Source organism: Cydia pomonella, chromosome 1 (genome assembly GCF_033807575.1).
Source record: "Cydia pomonella isolate Wapato2018A chromosome 1, ilCydPomo1, whole genome shotgun sequence".
NCBI lineage: Eukaryota > Metazoa > Arthropoda > Insecta > Lepidoptera > Tortricidae > Cydia > Cydia pomonella.
The window spans coordinates 48,557,612-48,575,667 of NC_084703.1; the positions used below are offsets into that span (position 1 = coordinate 48,557,612).

Here is an 18,056-nt window from a genome sequence, read left to right on the forward strand (position 1 = left end):
GTGCGATAATCCGCAAACGTACCGCCTCCCTCATGCGCCGGGTATGTGACAGTTCCAACAGCCTGCTTCAGCTTCTCCCTGGAAATCCGTCAGGTACATTTTGGAGGCACTGGAATGACGTACATATGAGTTCTAGCGGCACAGTGTACCTACAATATTATGTAAAGTGTGTAATTGTTTAGACAGAAATAGTAATTGTAATTTTAATGTTATGTATTGTAATTTTAATCTATTATGTTATGTATTTCTTTTTTTGACATAGTGTGTAATTTTATTGTATTGTATTTTTTATTTCATTTTTTTTTTTTTGAATATGTTATCATTTTCTGTGATTATTTATGGGCATTAGTCTAAAATATTTTTTTGAATTGAATTGAATTAGCGTTCCTACTTTAATAAAGGCATGTTCCGACATATTTGGCTACGTCGACCGTCACTATTTATTTGACTCTGACTGTACTCAGGGTCAATAAACTTTTTAGTGATGTTATGGTATTTAAACCATGATTTTTTGTGGTAGTTACCTTTTTCCAAAATGGGTCATCTATTACGCATGTTATAGTCAGACCAAGACAAGTCTGCAACAAATTTGATAGCACACGGTGCAAGTGTTATTTATACGTCATAAATAGAAATTTGACGTTTAAAATAACACTTGCACTGCGTGTGCTATTAAAATCGTTGCAGACTTGTCTTGGTCTGACTCTATATTCTGTATCTTGAGGTATTTAAAAAATAGTAAACAAAGAGCCATTTGAGGGTAGATGAAAATATTACATGATCAAATAATGTAGGTTAAAGTCAGGCCGTTCAGTCACAGATCCAGGCGATTTTGAATTTGGTTGGTTAAATAATAAATGTTAGAATTACCCGAAAATTTACAAATTATTTGTTTACTTTTATTTAAATACCTAAAGATACAGAGTATGGTAACGGAGACAGCATTTGTTCTAACAAACTGCTATTATTCTTCCCTGGACATCTGGACAGCATAACGACACAAAAAGTTCCATCCATAATGGTAGTTTTGGTATGGGTAACTGCCGACCCAACTTGTATATCCTCCCGTGGCTAAATAACATTTATTTTAAATAAAATCACTAACGTCTCAAAATTGGAAGCATTTGTCGAAATGATTGATCTAAAGACAACCCTTAAAAAATGCAATACAGAGACATCGAGGAACAACATATATATATTACAGTCGGTTTCACATAGATTAGAGTGATTATCAAATTCATTGTAGATAATGTCCTTCAGAATATGTCATTAACAATAAGGTACAGTCGCCATCAGATATATCGGAGCGGCCGAGGCGCTCACAAATATCGGAACAGGCCTGTATTGTCAAGGCGGGAGTGCGTGTTCAGATATGTTTGAGAACCTCGGCCGCTCTGATATATCTGATGGCGACTACTTAAGTGTCGCTGCTCTTCACATTAGGACTGTTACACATTGTGTTTTACACATTGATTGGTATTTGCTTATAGCCACAGAATAAGTAAAAGTACTACCGTACAGAAAATAAACTTCCTACAAAACCGAAGTTTGACGCCGATTCAAGGACGGATTCGACGAATACGAACATTTAGGGTTGTCAAAATTCAAGTCATAGATCTTATCTGTGGTCGTGCACGTCAAGTTGTGCCAACCCTAATAATTGTTCGGAGCAATGCCGAGCCGAGCGGAGTCGAGAATGCCCGAAAGGGACTATTCCCCCCCCCCCCCCCCCCCCCACCCCTCATGGTATAGTGGCAATGTATGAACATAGAATAAATACTAACCCCCTTATTCATAAACGTCTACTAAAGTTGCCAAGCCGCTAATAATCGTTTGTCCGTTTCCATGATACCAATACGTCGAAAAGGGACAAACGATTAATAGAGGCTTGTCAACTTTAGTAGACGTTTATGAATAAGGGGTTTAATGTGTAAAACAGCCCTTGCTTGACCTTACCTATTTTTCTATACTACTGAACATGGGTGTCGCCAAGGAGGGGGCAGAGAGAACAAAACTTCAAACTTTATTTATATGCATCTGTTTCAATATAATTTTATACAAATCTCACGTATTTTTTAAATTAAATATTGTTTTTTTCGGCTATTACGCAAGTATCACTAGGGGGTCATCCCTTAATTACGTAACACGAATTTCTAGGTTATTATGACCAGCGAACGAAAAAAACATAGAAGACTAACGTCAAACAAAATATCAGCGTAAAAGTGGCCCCACTATTAAAACATGGAATACTAATAACGGACCAATTGCAACTCGTCAAAGTTCAGGTCTTGTTTTCTTCGACGAAACTTCATTTGACCATGATTAGTCCATTTAAAACACCCGAACTACGATTGGTCTATTATAAAATGAGGCGCTGTGATTGGCTGCAGCGTTGTCACTTGAAAATACATGTCAATGGAAACCAACTCTAGGTAGACGGTTTCATGCAATATAGACTAGTTTTAAATGCAATATTTTTGTATGATAATTTATTATTTTATTTTAATAGTACATTAATATAGAGGACGGGAAACGAAGGGTTGCAGGCCAAGTACATATAGACGACCGAGGGTAGCGAGGTCGGATAGGGATACGCGGCCGGCAACCCCGTTTCTCGCCGAGATTTGTATAGTGCGTTTCTCAAACTTGCAATAAAATAATTAAAAAAATATATATGATGATGATTGCGTGGGGTATTGAAGGGGAACAAAAATGTAATTATTTTGGCGCTACGACGCACGCCATTACGCGTTTTTTCTTTTCTTTTTCTTTCTTGTTTTTCTTTTTTGTGTTTTTTTTTATTACTACTTTAGGGTTATTGAAAGGGGAACGAAAATTTGATTATTTTTACGATACGACGCACGGTTTAGGAGATACAGCCCCATAAAGATTTCGGCATAACTGACAAAAAAAAACTTTATGCGGCTGTATCTCCTAAGCCGTGCGTCGTAGCGCAAAAATAATAAAATTTTTGTTCCCCTTTGAATCCCCGAAGTAGAGAAGATTCTTATAGGTTTTTATGGTTGAATGCCAAGACATAATTTGACATTTAAAAACAAAAGAAGGTTGCCTTACAGGCAGGTATGTAAGGCTGTATGAAATTCCTTTACATATCATCTTCACTCATCGCATCTGATATTGTAACGTTATACGTTACATGAAAGTACTATTATTTAAATAAACTACATAAATAAATGAAAATACCACTTAAAACTAATTTTACAAACTAATGTTTTCAATTTTAAACATAAAAATGCAACAAGTATTCGTCGGCGCCGTTTTAGCGCTCTTCGAAAGATTTCGTAAGCAACATTTTAGCGCTCACGGTAACGAGTTCTTTTGTTTGTCGAATATACTTATGGGGAGTTGCATTAGCGGATCGCTCCCACCATTCCCGAACTGCACTCGAGATAGAACACACGTCACACGGATCATCGGTCTCTGATACGTACCTAATTTTGGAAAATGTAACCGATTTGTTATAATTAATATTCGTGTTGTCATCTCTTAACGTTCCTCAAAGTGTTTAGCGTCGTAAATACGTTAAATGTTATAACGCGAGTGTGAATAAACCCCAAATTGGGTAAGTGGTCAATTTATTGACGCAAATGTAGTTCTACTTGCTAAATGGGAGAATAAACTTTTTAGCGTCACTCGTTGCCATGGTTACGATTAGTTGTCCAGGGGACAAAAGTTCATTGAAATACTGATTTTATGGTACTTAAATGTATTAAACTTGCGTTTTTGTGGTCGTTATAACCAATGTCCATAATGGGCCCCCTACTAAGCATGTTAATAGAACGGCATACAACGTCTCTTCAAACAAACTGTGCCACTGTTGTCCCTTGGACAACGGGACAGGATAACAAAACAAAAAAAGTTATTAAGATAATTCTAGTGTTTTTACTTTGCATCATCAAATCATTTCACGTTCAATTCATTAGTTTAAATATGATTTTGCCCGATCATGCTGCTGTAACCTTTTCAGAACAGTGTATGTGACACTGCTGAAATGCTCTACCGTCTATCAATAGTTTTGCACTTATCGCCTAACCTAATGTCTCCCGAAATCATTACAGACTTCAAATCAAATGGGTTTGGCGACAGGCGCGGAAGAGGCGGGCGGGGAGGCCGCGGGGGACGCGGTGGGCGGGGCGGCCGCGGCGGCGGCGGCAGCTGGGAGTCCCACGACCGAGACAATGAAGATAATAATGGTGGCAAGTTCTAAATTTCAGTGTCTGCCATAAACTGTGATTGTTGAAATTCATTCTTCTCAATTTCTGTCGATTTTACATATTATGTTTTTCTCGGTTATGGCCAAGGCCTAATTTTAAAGTCATAAATTACATACGAGGTACTTCCCCAGTTGGGCTCTGCTCTAGATCTGGAATGACATCCGCTGTGCTGTGCCCTACCACACAAAGCGAGATGACATTCACAATGCCCATACCTCTCTTTTGGAAAACGTTCGGGCTGCTATTTTGGGTGGAGGATCCACCGCAGCCACACCTACCACCAAAGCTACTCTCGCCAGTAGAAGGGCGAGCACTTCATCAAGCCCCGGCAGCCGAGTACAGTCGTCCACAGTTGCGGCGCCCGCGTACACCACCGACGGCACAACCCAGGCGAGAGTACCTAACCGCAAAATGCGATAGGATCTTTGTGTGAATTTATAAAACCAAACCTGCGACCCATTTTTGTTAAGTGGCCCCCGCGTATTCCGGATCGTTGTTTTTTAATTTTTTAATTTTAAATTAAATGTTTTTTATTTTGCACGAATCTAGTCTACTCATTTCTCCCTTTTAGTTAGTAAACTAGATAGTAACCGTGACAATATGTAGTATTTCCGGACCTAATTTGAAGTAAGTCATGGTAACATTTCATTACAAGTTTGAGAAAAGGCATTATTATTTGTTCGTTTATCGCACGTGTTTAAAGACTTTAAAGGCAATTAAGCCTTCGAACCAATTAATACATTGTGTCGTTCATCTTATACCTACGACGTTTAGTTAGGTGGCACAGAAATATGTCAGATGTAAATTAATGTAAATTTGATAGGTCAAAATTGGAAAAATACAGCTGGCATTTGGGATTTTGGGTTTTGCTCTGATCAAGATGAAAACCGATATTTGAGGATCCGAGAGGCAATTTATTATGAATTTGAGATCAAAATTTAGAAAAAAATGCCGCGGGTTGAATTTTAGAATTTTTCATCCGGTCAAGGTGAAAATCGATATCTGAGGATCCGAGCGGCCCTTCATTATGATTCTGAACTCATATTTGGTAAAAGCGCCCTCCATCTTAAATGAAGCGCCCTCCATCTTGAATGAAACGCCCGACATCTTGAATATCTCTATTATTGCTCTTATCATGATCATCATTCACCAATTCATCATATAAAAGCAAACACGGATAAGATGTTTTGGCGTAAGATGGCGTTTTTCCAAATTTGACCTCAAAATCATAATGAAGGGTCGCTCGGATCCTTAGATAACGATTTTCATCTCGATCAGAGCCAACATGCAGAAATCCAAGATGGCGGGCGTTTGTTTCATTTTTGACCTCATATTAATTATCAAGGTCCTCTAGGCTCCTCAGATATCGATTTTCATCTTGATCAGAGCAAACATGCAGAAATTCGTATTGATCACGTCGTCATAGAAACAATTTGTATGGGAAAACATCATTATTGTTTTTACTATTTTCCTCGCATTCTTTCCATATTTTTTCACCGTTCAAACCGTCCCTGGACCTAGAAATATTACAATACCAAATATAGCCAAATTGGCTCAGCCGTCCGAAAAGTTATAAATAGCAGCGAGATACCGGGACAAAGTAAGAAAGTACACATAAAAAACCTCCACCTACAGCGGAGATTCGAATTTACTATCACAAATTTAAATTATTAAAACAACAACCTGAACAAATTAAAAATGAAAGTTTCTTAATATCAATGGTTGTTTAAAATGCATAACATCATCCCCATATAAAGCCGGTTGTGATCAAGAGAAATCAAAATAATATGATCCTAGCTAAACTATACGTGAAAAGTAGTCCCATATTGTTTCCAGTGTTTGTTGGAACGACTAGCACATCATTTATCCGCACAATAAGGCATATTTCTTTTGTTAAAGATATAATTTGAATACTTACTATGACTGTGACAACGGGCTGCCATTTGCGAACTAAATAGCTCCGCGGCACAAAGTTGACGCCCCGCCCGCTTCGGCACAATGTGTGTGGGGTCATTTTGCAGAGCTAGTTCTTCATCTATGTTTATTATCAATCGCTGATTATGACCCCTCCCCTCTCCTTGTCACACTTGGTCAAGTTTGGCACCCCCACATTTTTCTCAATTTTGTTTTCAACGAAATCAGCTAATCGAATCAGGTATTATTAACATTTTATCACAACATTTTTAATACAATAATTATTAGATTATTAATTTTATAACCCGAAACTGTTAAGGAAGGGAAATTAAACGAATAAAACCGATTATCGTTCCTCAACATAATATTTACCAGTAAGAAAAAATATTAAATAAAAAGTGACACCAAAAACTTTTGTGGCTCCCTCCCCCTTGTCCCCTCCCTACCCCTAAACGTGTGATGTAATTAATGGACGACCCCTAGCTAGATTGAGTCTTTTTTTGCCGCGAAAATTCCGGGTTTTGACTATAATAGTCTAAAACAGTATGACATTTATCTGGTCCGGACTTAATCATACAACGAATCGGGTAATAACCCGTTTGATATTAAGGAAGTGTTCGTAACAGTCAACTTCGCGTATTCGTCAAACACAATGTCTTATAATAGAAGCTAGTAAATCACCTGTTTAACCTTTTGACCGCCAAAGACGTCATATGACGCGCGCGGCTACAGCCCAATATCAACCTTCATGCGTACCGACAAGGTTCACGATTACGCGCCGCGTACGATAGGCGTGGCGTTCAAAAGGTTAATATTTAACCTATTTAGCCCCAACGGATTGTTTAGAACAATAACGAGTCTTAGGAGTATTATTTGCGTTTATCTGCTTTTTTTTTATCTTAACAGTTTTCAATTTAGGATAATGAGAGTATGCCATTTTTTTTTTAAATATTCTAGGTTATGTAGCGCCACCTATTTAAGGCTTTTTTGTCGGACACTTTTTGGTACATACTATGGATGAGGTCTTGGTGGTTCAAATGGCAGAGCGCTGGAGTATCGATTCAGATGCCATGAGTTCAAGTCTCACCCAAGACAGTAATTTTTACGCTTTTAAATTTATTCTAAGCTTAATAGCATCGTTCGCAGACGTTTCTGCTGGTTAAAAATTAGTTTTAAACTTTCCGTACGAATTTGTGTAGCATTATTTTCATGCCATTTATGGATATTTGATCAAATGTCCAAGCAACTTGAAGAAAAACATTTGTTTTATGGAAGGTAGAGGTAAGGAAGGAAATCTCCATGTACCAAAAAGTGTCCGACAAAAAGCCTTAAATAGGTGGCGCTACAATACCTAGAATATTCGAAAAAAAAAAAATGGCATACTCTGTCAGTTGTGTTTTTAATCCTTTAAGTCCGTATAGAAATTCAAATTCACTTCTAAATTCATATCTTTTAAGCCGTTTTTTGGCTCCTAGGGGTTAACGCTTGGCGCTAAATGGTTAAACATGTATAGACATAAAAAAACGAATGATAATTATATACGATACCCGAATAAAATTAGTAAAATTGAACACAAGCCGTATGGAAGTGATATCTATTGCGTAGGAAGTGTCGAGGTCGGCCGAGTGTCCCCGTGGGAGTCTGTTGCGAGTTGTCGGGTGTGGTCGGGTGTCGGGTGTCGGGCGTCGGGTCAGACCCGCGGCGGGCCGAGACCCACGTCGGCGTACACTCAGGCCGTAGGCTACCTGTCGAGAGATATAAAAAAAATATTACAACACTCATAGCTTTATTCATGTACCTGGTTTACCATAGAGCAAGGACGAAAATTAACCATAGTTTCGACGCAAAAGTTTGGTAACTCCTGAATAATATTTTTGAAGTGAAAACTTCTTTAGCGGCGCTGTGTACTTTTTGTGATGGGGAAAAAATGTTAAAATCGCGTCAGGGGTCACGTGACCGTCCGATTGAAAATTCGTAAGACGGACACGTGACGTCATGGTGACGTGAAAATTGAATGTCATCGAAGCCTGGTTACTTGTGAAAAATCGTATCTAATTCAAGTGTGACATTTTATTTTCTTCATAATCAAAGTGCTGTCATAACGGTTAAAGAGGTTTAATCTTTGTTAATTGTATTGTATTGTATCTTTGTGTTGTTGGGTGTCCATGATTGTAGATACTCAAATTTTTCCTTACCAAAAAGTTAAATAACAGAAAAGAAGCGTGATTGTTTTAGTCACTATGATGGTGTACGATTTATTAACATTTACTGATTGTGTAGGCTGTAGTCCTGCTCACGTCTCATGAATTACTCGGTATATGTTATATATTACATAACACTAAAATTCGCATTTCCAAATATCTTCCACACTCAAATTTATTTACGTAGGTATAATAGAGAATTATCTCTCTTTATAAAACTGCTACTCGATTTCTCCAAAATATCAAAAATGCACAACGTTAATATTCAAGTTTTCACTTCTGCCGGCACTCCCGGAGTGCAACCCGTTTTTTTTTTACTTAGTGTCTCACGTCGCTAGCAGCCGTGCGATCCGGGCTTAGTAGTCGTTCCTCCTAGTCAAAGATTCTCGAAAACGGATCGAAACATGTCGAGTCGTGTTTATTCGACTCGTAAGTGAGAAATTCATTTAAAATAATTTAAATACGTTTGAGTGTCACGGGAAATTATAATTGGAATTATCAATTATCATCGATATGCAACGAAGGGAATTAGGAATTAATGTGGAGATATAGAGACGAAGGATGTATGAGGAAACCGTGAAAAACCACATCCAGTCCATACCGCTGTGTCGTCATGTCATCGTTCAATTGCTTTTCCACGTGAAAAAGGTGGAAAAGGAAAAAATAAAGCAAGTGAACGATGACATGACGACAGAGCGGTATGGAAGCAAAACAAATTACTTGAGTGAGCGAGTCGTAGGCGTTGGCATATTATTGTATCGATTAACGTATTAATTTTACTAATAAGTTTTGTTTCTTTGTTCAGTATATAATATAATAAGTATTAATATTTAAAAATATTAGTGGTAACACGTTGTAAAAAAAAAAAAAAAAAATCTAGTGCTAACCACCAATTATCTGTTAACCTGTTGCTACCGGTGGGAACCTATAATTGGCTCTTGTTATTTATATATAACTATTGTGCAATTTATAGCTGTTGGTTCTCCGAACAATAAATAAATAAATAAATAAAAGGCATGGTGTGCCGACGCCAAGTGAATGGTGATTATTAATATTATGATCCAGCGAAAACCCTGCACGGGGCGGCGTTTTGCTTAATCCTTCGTGTCTAAGCACCGATCAGTGCGAATGAGTTTAAATCCATTGTTTAAGTCCCTTGGACGCAACGTTGAAAGAGCTGTTTGCTCGCCACCGATACCACTAATAATCCCTTGAGTATGATTCTAAGCTGCGCCAAGTGGTTCCGCTGTCTTATGTGTGCACGTTCATGTAAAATGTAAAATTTGTAGCACAAGTCCGCGACAGTCTGCGTTGTTTATATTGTGTTTCCAATAGGCGTTCACCCGCTTCATGCGCGGGGCAAGCGAAGGCAGTAGGCACTAAAAAGTAGAAAGGCTCAAGTATGTTTAATGTTTAACTTTTTGACCGCCAAAGACGTCATATGACGCGCGCGGCTACAGCCCAATCTCAACCTTTATGCGTACCGACAAGGTTCACGATTACGCGCCGCGTGCGATAGGCGTGGCGCGTAGATCAGTTGCACCAACCGAAGCTGTTGGACTGACTAACGTCCCGCAGCAGAGAACTATGAAAGTTCCCATACAATAAGATTTAGCTAAGGGGCTCCCTAGCGCCAATGACCTTCGGTCTGAATCCCTTCGTTTTCTAATGTTTTTTGTAGCTTATCATATTAACAGCAACGGCTTTAATAAAAACAATATTAGTAACCCATATTTACTTCAACTATCACTGTCTTCGAGATATTTGGCATCAAAGTTGAACAATTTTAGGCCAAAAAACTAATCTTCTGGCCATAACTTTTGTGTTAATTAGTTTAAAATTCAAACTTCTGACCAGTTTTTAGAGACGTCAAAGATGAACCCAAATGTGTAGATTTCGTACACATCGTACATGTAAAATCCTTCACAGCAATCGTGTAACTAAATAAGTGTTTTTGAACGCCACGCCTATCGTACGCGGCGCGTAATCGTGAACTTTGTCGGTACGCATCAAGGTTGATATTGGGCTGTAGGCGCGCGCGTCATATGACGTCTATGGCGGTCAAAATGAAAAATAAAAAGTGTTCATTTCTTTCAAAATCCGGCAGACCATAATGGAGATAAAAGATTGTAGAACCGATAGCCGTTTGTCTTTTAATTCTATCTATAGTGCGAATCAAAACTTGTTAAAAATCGATAAAAACCGCGGGAGTTCCTTAACGGTGACGGTTTGGTGCTACCGACCCTTAAGGGTTACTGATAAACAGTCCGCCGGTTAAAATTAAAAGTTGACAGTTCCGAAGTGACAGGCCGGTACTATCCGGCGGACTGGTAATCAGTGGGCCCCTTAGTGAGGCACTCGCCTGCGCTCGTGCGGGTGTATGACGACGCGCTGGTAGTCGGGCCGCCGCTCCGTGCGCTGCCGCGAGCCCAGCTCCGCGGTGCCGTCGCGCGCTATGAACAGCTGCAGCCCGGACGCTGGAACACACACGTATTCATATATAATATGATAGACCCGTTTAGACACGATGGTAGTTGGAGGATTCGGAAAAATGTCGAAATCGAAGAACTCATAGCCGAACCGAATAGCATCGGTGAGACCAAAGCACGTCCCCGTTGGCTGGGCCACCTCGAGAGAGTGGGTGAAGATCGTGCTGTAAAGAGGGCGTATATTTGGGCCGACCGACTGGACGCCGTCCTGTAGGTCATCCTAAGTATCGGTGGGCGGATAGAGTGCAGGTAGATCTCCGTGAGCTCGGCGTCAATGAAAACTGACGTGAAGCCGCGCAGGACCGGGTAAAATGGCGTACTCTTAATGCAATCTGATGTTTTGTTTTTTTTCGGAGTGCGAGTGAATGATGAAGAATGAAAATATCCCACAGTGTTGGATCGTTTCACCAATGAATACATTCTTCATTTTTGGTTCACTCTGTATTCAGACGTGTAAAAATGAACACAGTCTGATTTCACCTGTACTCACTCTCCGAGTCATCGACGGTGTGACGGCGACTTGGGCTCGGTAGTGGTAAGACTGACGCGTCAAGAACTTTATTGGGAAGACATAAGGTTGCTATTAGCAGTCGCTCTTTACGGAGAGTCGACGCCTTAAGGTCGGTTTATCGTTAGCTACTGGTACAAAGGATTGTGAACCTTACGGTAAGTATACAAGATCGTTACTCACTCACCGCGACGTCATGGTCCAAGCACCGGGAAGGCTGACGCGTCGTGAACCTTACTACATGAACATACGGTTGCTAACAGTACTCACCTACGGCGTGCTTGAGCTCGGTCTGCGCGAGCAGCTCGTCAACCAGCGAGTCCAGGTCACGCTGACGGATTGTGAACCATATCGGAAGGAAGTAAGGTTGCTAACAGTACTCACTCTCGGCGGACTCGTCCACGGCGTGCTCGAGGATGGTTTTCTCATCGACCAGCGAGTCCGGGTCACGATGACGGATTGTGAACCATATCGGAAGGAAGTAAGGTTGCTAACAGTACTCACTCTCCGCGGACTCGTCCACGGCGTGCTCGAGGATGGTCTTCTCGTCGACCAGCGAGTCCGGGTCATGCTGACGGGTTGTGAACCATATCGGAAGGAAGTAAGGTTGCTAACAGTACTCACTCTCCGCGGACTCGTCCACGGCGTGCTCGAGGATGGTCTTCTCGTCGACCAGCGAGTCCGGGTCACGCTGACGGGTTGTGAACCATATCGGAAGGAAGTAAGGTTGCTAACAGTACTCACTCTCCGCGGACTCGTCCACGGCGTGCTCGAGGATGGTCTTCTCGTCGACCAGCGAGTCCGGGTCACGCTGACGGGTTGTGAACCATATCGGAAGGACGTAAGGTTGCTAACAGTACTCACTCTCCGCAGACTCGTCCACGGCGTGCTTGAGATCGGTCTGCGCGAGCAGCTCGTCGATCAGCGAGTCAGGATTCACGCGCGTGTTCTCCACTCGACAGGACACCATGTGCTGGAAATAATTCACTATAATTATATATTAATAGTTTAAGCTTTTATCGCCGACTGTACTTTTATTTCCACAGACTACTAACTCACCGAGACAATTCTGTTTTATCACAGAGTTCCTGTGGCGATGGAGATCATAATATTGCATTGTCATCCGATCTACAAATGTACTTATGCAAAATTTCAGCCCAATCGAAAATCGGGAAGTGGGTCATATTTGACATCCAAGATGTGACCCACATTAACATACATAATATGTATAAAAAGTTGATTCACCCATTTAAAGTTGAATTAATAAGACATCAAATGTATATAATGAATAAAATAGAATGAAATAAAAATACAGTTGAAAAGAGAGAGCCGACCTGGTCGTCGGCCGGCGCGGCCTGCGGCTGCTGAGGCGCGCGCTTGCGGCGCGAGTACGCGGCGCGCGCGCGGTCCAGCGAGCCGCTCTCGGACGCGGACGCGGTCAGCGACCCGGACGACGGGTTCCTGTACCATTCATATGTCATGTACCTTTGTATGTGTATATAATTGGAAACATGCACGGTCGAGCGACGCCATACTTTTGGTTGGACGTGAGATTTTTCGACGATTACTTTTTACTGTCGTTACAAAAATCTAGTTAGTAAAACTAATGGAATATATTCAGGGCTATATCTCCAAAATTTTACGATTCTATAAAAAGTTATCATCGAAAAACTCGATTCACATGTCCGATGTGTATGGCGTCGTTCAGCAGTGACATGGAACGCCTAACGCTTGCTAAGCCAACATACTGTAATAAACGAGGCCTTCTGATTCCAACCCAGGATCTAAAACTTACCGGCCAACAATATATCACCTCCATGTCTTTATGGTATAACATTTTTCTTATACATATTTGTGAATGACTCCGACCTAACTATTTTAGGTAGTCTAGTACGAGTAGTATACCTTTGTGGAAGCGATCAGAAAAATTGTTTTCACGTAATGGTTTTTTCATAGATGTATGTACACTTAATTTTTTATTAGATAATTTTTAATAATATGCTGAGTCTCCTATTGTAATTCGCAGTATTTCATTGCAGTATTCATCGTATATTTGTATAAAATGACTAGTAAAATATGTAATTTACAAAATAACTTATATTGCTTACTTACACACAAAGGTGATATATTATTACTGTATATTCGACCATATACACACGATGATATAGGAGGTAAATGAAAAGAATAATCGTCTGATAGTAAGCAATCACTGTAGCCCATAGACACCAGCAACATCAGATGAATTAAAAGTTTTGCTGGCCTTACGGATGGCAGTACGCCTTTGAAAGTATGGCACTAAGGTCTCGGATGCGAAGTTGGTATTTTTTTATTTTTTTTATTTAAGGGCCGATACAGACCTACTGCAATGTGTATGGGTATAAAAAAAGCTTTTCTTCTTTCGGACAAGATATCCATATACAAAATACAAAACAACAAACAATCAAAATATTTACAATCATTTACATTACATTGCAGTTCATCTGTACCGGCCCTACGAGCTTAATTGTCCAAAAATAGGTGTAATCTTTAGAACTAGGCTTTGCAAACGTATGGCATTGAAAATATTATAATAAATATTATTTGCACTAAAAAATGTATAAGCTTACAAGATAAACTAACTTGTAAAAAATTATAATAGACACCCAATTATAAAAGTAACCAGTAATTTTGATACGTAACTTAATAATAATTTACTGTAACACACAATATCACTCCACACGACTCGTACAAACACACAAACGGACGACATTTCATTATTACGACTATGTATTAATATTAATTAGTAAAATGTTGTAACTACCAATTTAATGCATAGAAAAATTGCTGACATGCTTAAAAAATGGTATTATATATTTAATAAGGTACATTTCCGACGACCAGATAACATGAATCAATTTCATTTATAATGAAAATCCGATACTATCGGCCTCCACAATTTTCTTTAATCATTTTTTAAATATGTTACAACGGGTCACTCACGTATTTTAAGTCGAAAACGAGTCAACGGGCGCGGAGGGCTGCGGCCCGCAGTCTGCGCCGGTCCGTCCACGCAAGCTCCTGACGACACTTCTCGGTACGGAGTGAAACATTTCGAGCGTTTTCGACTTAAAATACGTGAATGACCCGTTGTAATATATTTAATATGTCTGTGTCTCACGGAAGTTTTGTTATTTAAATCTTTTTTTTTTAATTTGTTTTGTAATCGGAGGAAAAGTACCTCAAGCATTAATAATTTATTATAATAAAATTCACACCCCACTAGAAAGCTACATAGATATGTATATACAATCAACATATTATGTCCACTATACTTATTTTACAGGTTTTTTTACGTTTTAATTATATACTGTTTAGGGACCTAAAATTGGTACTAATGTCATAAATAGGTACAGTCAACCGGGGGTGAATAGGGACAAAACTTAAAATGAGATTTACCCGATAATTTCTTAATATCTATGAATCTTGAATAATACAGTTTGTGTGGGTAGATATTAGGTAATTGTTAAGTAAATCTCATTTTACGTTTTGTCCCTATTCGCCCCCGCCGTCCCTATTCGCCCCGGTTGACGGTATGTATCGGTCAGCGAATACATTGAACAATTAAGAATAATTATCCCGAAAAAAAAAAATAACTGTTTTCTTTTATAGTAGTTTATATTAGCATAATGTATTGCGTAGTTACATACACCGCTTTATCTACACGCATATCATACGCTCTGACCGCATGTTACACCCGCCATTGCGGCATTTCATCACACACTTTATAAAACGTAGGAGGTCATAACAAATTTAATTTATTTATTTTTCAACATGTCCGAAATTTTAAAATTAGTTTTAATCTATATCAACGTAATTGATTTAATTATTATGCAATAAAAACAAGAAATATATTGTAACAAAATGGTTTACCTTTATGCTGGCCGAAATTTGCGATTATTGAAGGCATCACATAGGGTACCAGTTAAACTTATAAATGTTTTTATATATATTTTTATTTATTTATAGTTTTTAGATTTTTCCCTGTACATGTAGTGTAAGACGATATTACTTGCCAAATTTCATAGTTCTAGGTCAACGAGAAGTACCCTATACGTTTTGATTCCCTTGAGAGTGTCGAAATATACGTTATTCGCAACATAAACGGCTGTATCTTTTTTTTCGTAACTTAGTTTTTTTTTCACAGCTTCAAGGGAATATAGACCTGAGTATATGGTTTTAATTTCAACTCGATATCTCTACGCGTTCCCGAGATAAAGGGTCTTGAAAGACCAACAGACGGACATCAAGGTGATACTATAAGGGTTCCGTTTTTTCCTTTTGAGGTACGGAACCCTAAAAATCGCAATAAAGACACATTATAGAGTCGCAAGCCAATTTGTTACATTCCCGTCTTCAGAAGTAATGTAACGAAACGTATGCCAGTTCACGCTTCATTTTGATGGATTTTTATTTACAAACTTTTGAGATATCACGAAGTGTCAATTTTTTTTCAACTGATATTTTTGATTAGAAATAAACTAAATTTCCAAACCCCATTTAATGCTTATCGTATAATGGCAGTAAAACTAGTAAAAGCGTGTTTATAATAAATTTAATTGTATATAAAGCGCGTTTGCAATCAATAAGCAATATTATAGAAATAAAGTTAAGAAATCATGCATAATAGAAAAGTTGAAAACCCTCAAGCGGAAGTTTTAACAAGGTGTAAAACATCTATTTTAAAATTACTGACAATATTATTGATTTATATTGTTGCTTTCATGTTTCACTGTAGGACCAATGTGTACCTTAGCTTTACCCCGAGCTTGGCACTGACATGACAATGACATTCGCTAGCGTGTACGTAACTCACTTTCTATCAAAGAGAATTTGAAATAGAAAATTGTGTAGCCACAGTTTTACTGCTATCTTTCTACACATGATTAAAACTTTTAGAACGCCATTTGGCTTTGATCCTTATTCTTTCACTGATATGTGTTAAATTTGTTAAATATCAAAGTGGCGCCATCTTAACAAATTTAACACATATCACTGAAAGAATAAGGATCAAAGTCAAATGGCGTTCTAAAAGTTTTAATCATGTCTCGAATAATGGCAGTAAATTTACTGTGGTTCCAATTTTTTCTTTGACTATCTACCTGTATTTCAAATTCTCTTTGCTTTCAATGCATCTCGCTCGTACTGGCATATTAGTGCGAGCGAGACATATAGAAAGTAAGTTAAATACGCAGACGTTAGCAAAGGTGTCAATGTAAAAGCCGATCTTGTATCTTACAAAAGAAAACATGTAAGATTAACGTCGCTATGTTTATTTATTAAAAAAAAATTGCACAAATACAAGTAAAACGTACAATAGGAGGACTTGAGGCGTTCTCTGCCAGTCATGTTATGAATTATATAAAAAACATTTCAGCAAGTCGTTTCCAATGAGCCCAAACTGATTGGCATGTCCTTTAATCTATGTATATCAACAGCTTAATGATGCCCTCACCGCAACCAAAGTTAATTAAACAAATATTTTGACTAATCCTGAGTTTTTTAAATATATTTTTCACTTGTATACAGTACAAGTGTTATATTTATATCTGATATATTTTTATAGATTATACGAAGCGGTACGAACGAAAACAATCACACTTATACAGCTATAGACTCCTGATACCCAGAAGCAATTGTTTTGTTTTTGAATTTGGAACCCTTAGTTACATAATAAAAGTTCAAAATAGATTTTGGAATATGTACAAAAATTTGGACTCAGGGTCTTAGGAGGATAATCATAAATGACATTTAAATTTATCACTGGACGCCATTTTACGAAACTGCAGTCAAACTGAACTTTTTTATAAAATTAACTAATAGGTATATTTCTTTCTTTCATTAAATTATAAAAATGAATGCGTCTACAACACTTTGTAATATTTAGTGCAACCCCATCTTAAGTAAGGACGCCGGGCACGACACATTGCGTACATTGACCCGCCTGTTATCTCTTTCGCACACATAGTCCGCGGCACGTAAGTAAAATTAATTTGGCCACAGGTTAAGTAAAAAAGTGTTAGACCCTTAATACCCTTATAATTTTTTTGCCTTACGAAATTTGAACAGGTAGGTATTTATTTAGGTAATAATGAAACAAGTATCTAATTTCAAATATATTTAAACATTTCCTACTCCCGTACTTTTATTTGTCATTTAAAGGGTCTTGCTCACATCTTTAAAACCCTACCTCATAGTTGTCAAGACAAGTCTTTAGTCTATTCCCCAAAAACGCATTTGTGCATACGCGCAGTGTCTTTTTGGCACTTTTCGATACTTTGTGTAATGACCACTTAAAGAATATTGTATGAAATACATTGTTGCCAACATTATTTTAAATGTCATCTTTGACAAATAAGTGAACCATAGACAAGTTTTTTTAAATTCATTCATTCATTTTCCCGCCCGTTTCTTGAGGTGGTTAACTGGTTATTGTGGTTGTCGAATAAATACTTAACTTATGTGTTAAATAACAGTGTGTCTTTCAAGTTAAAATGGATGAAGACAAATACTTAGTCTCTACGCCTGAAGAAATACAATCCCAAGAAGGCCCAAGAAGTCACAAATAATTTTCTGCCTTCAAAATCGGGAGAGATGAAATGAAAAATATTTGCTTAATTTACAATTTTATTTCAAAGTGCTTGTGGTCGTAGAAAAAAAATTGTATGCAAAG

The 18,056-nt window shown here is 38.3% G+C and overlaps 1 protein-coding gene across 4 annotated transcripts in view; it reads right to left on the bottom strand.

Annotated features, from left to right (window-relative positions):
• The window catches only part of LOC133528814 (EEIG family member 2), a 178,607-nt gene that overhangs the window by 12,066 nt on the left and 148,485 nt on the right, over positions 1-18,056 (bottom strand). For 3 of the 4 annotated variants that reach the window (XM_061866308.1, XM_061866285.1, XM_061866298.1), the window contains 4 exons: positions 12,682-12,808; positions 12,212-12,320; positions 10,713-10,827; positions 4,792-7,894 (listed from right to left, as the gene is read on the bottom strand). In XM_061866308.1, coding sequence (XP_061722292.1) covers positions 7,891-7,894; positions 10,713-10,827; positions 12,212-12,320; positions 12,682-12,808 — 355 coding nt within the window. In that variant the 3' untranslated portion in view covers positions 4,792-7,890. Of the gene's footprint in view, positions 1-4,791; positions 7,895-10,712; positions 10,828-12,211; positions 12,321-12,681; positions 12,809-18,056 lie in introns of those variants that run through there. The other variant, XR_009801061.1, reaches the window with a different exon arrangement.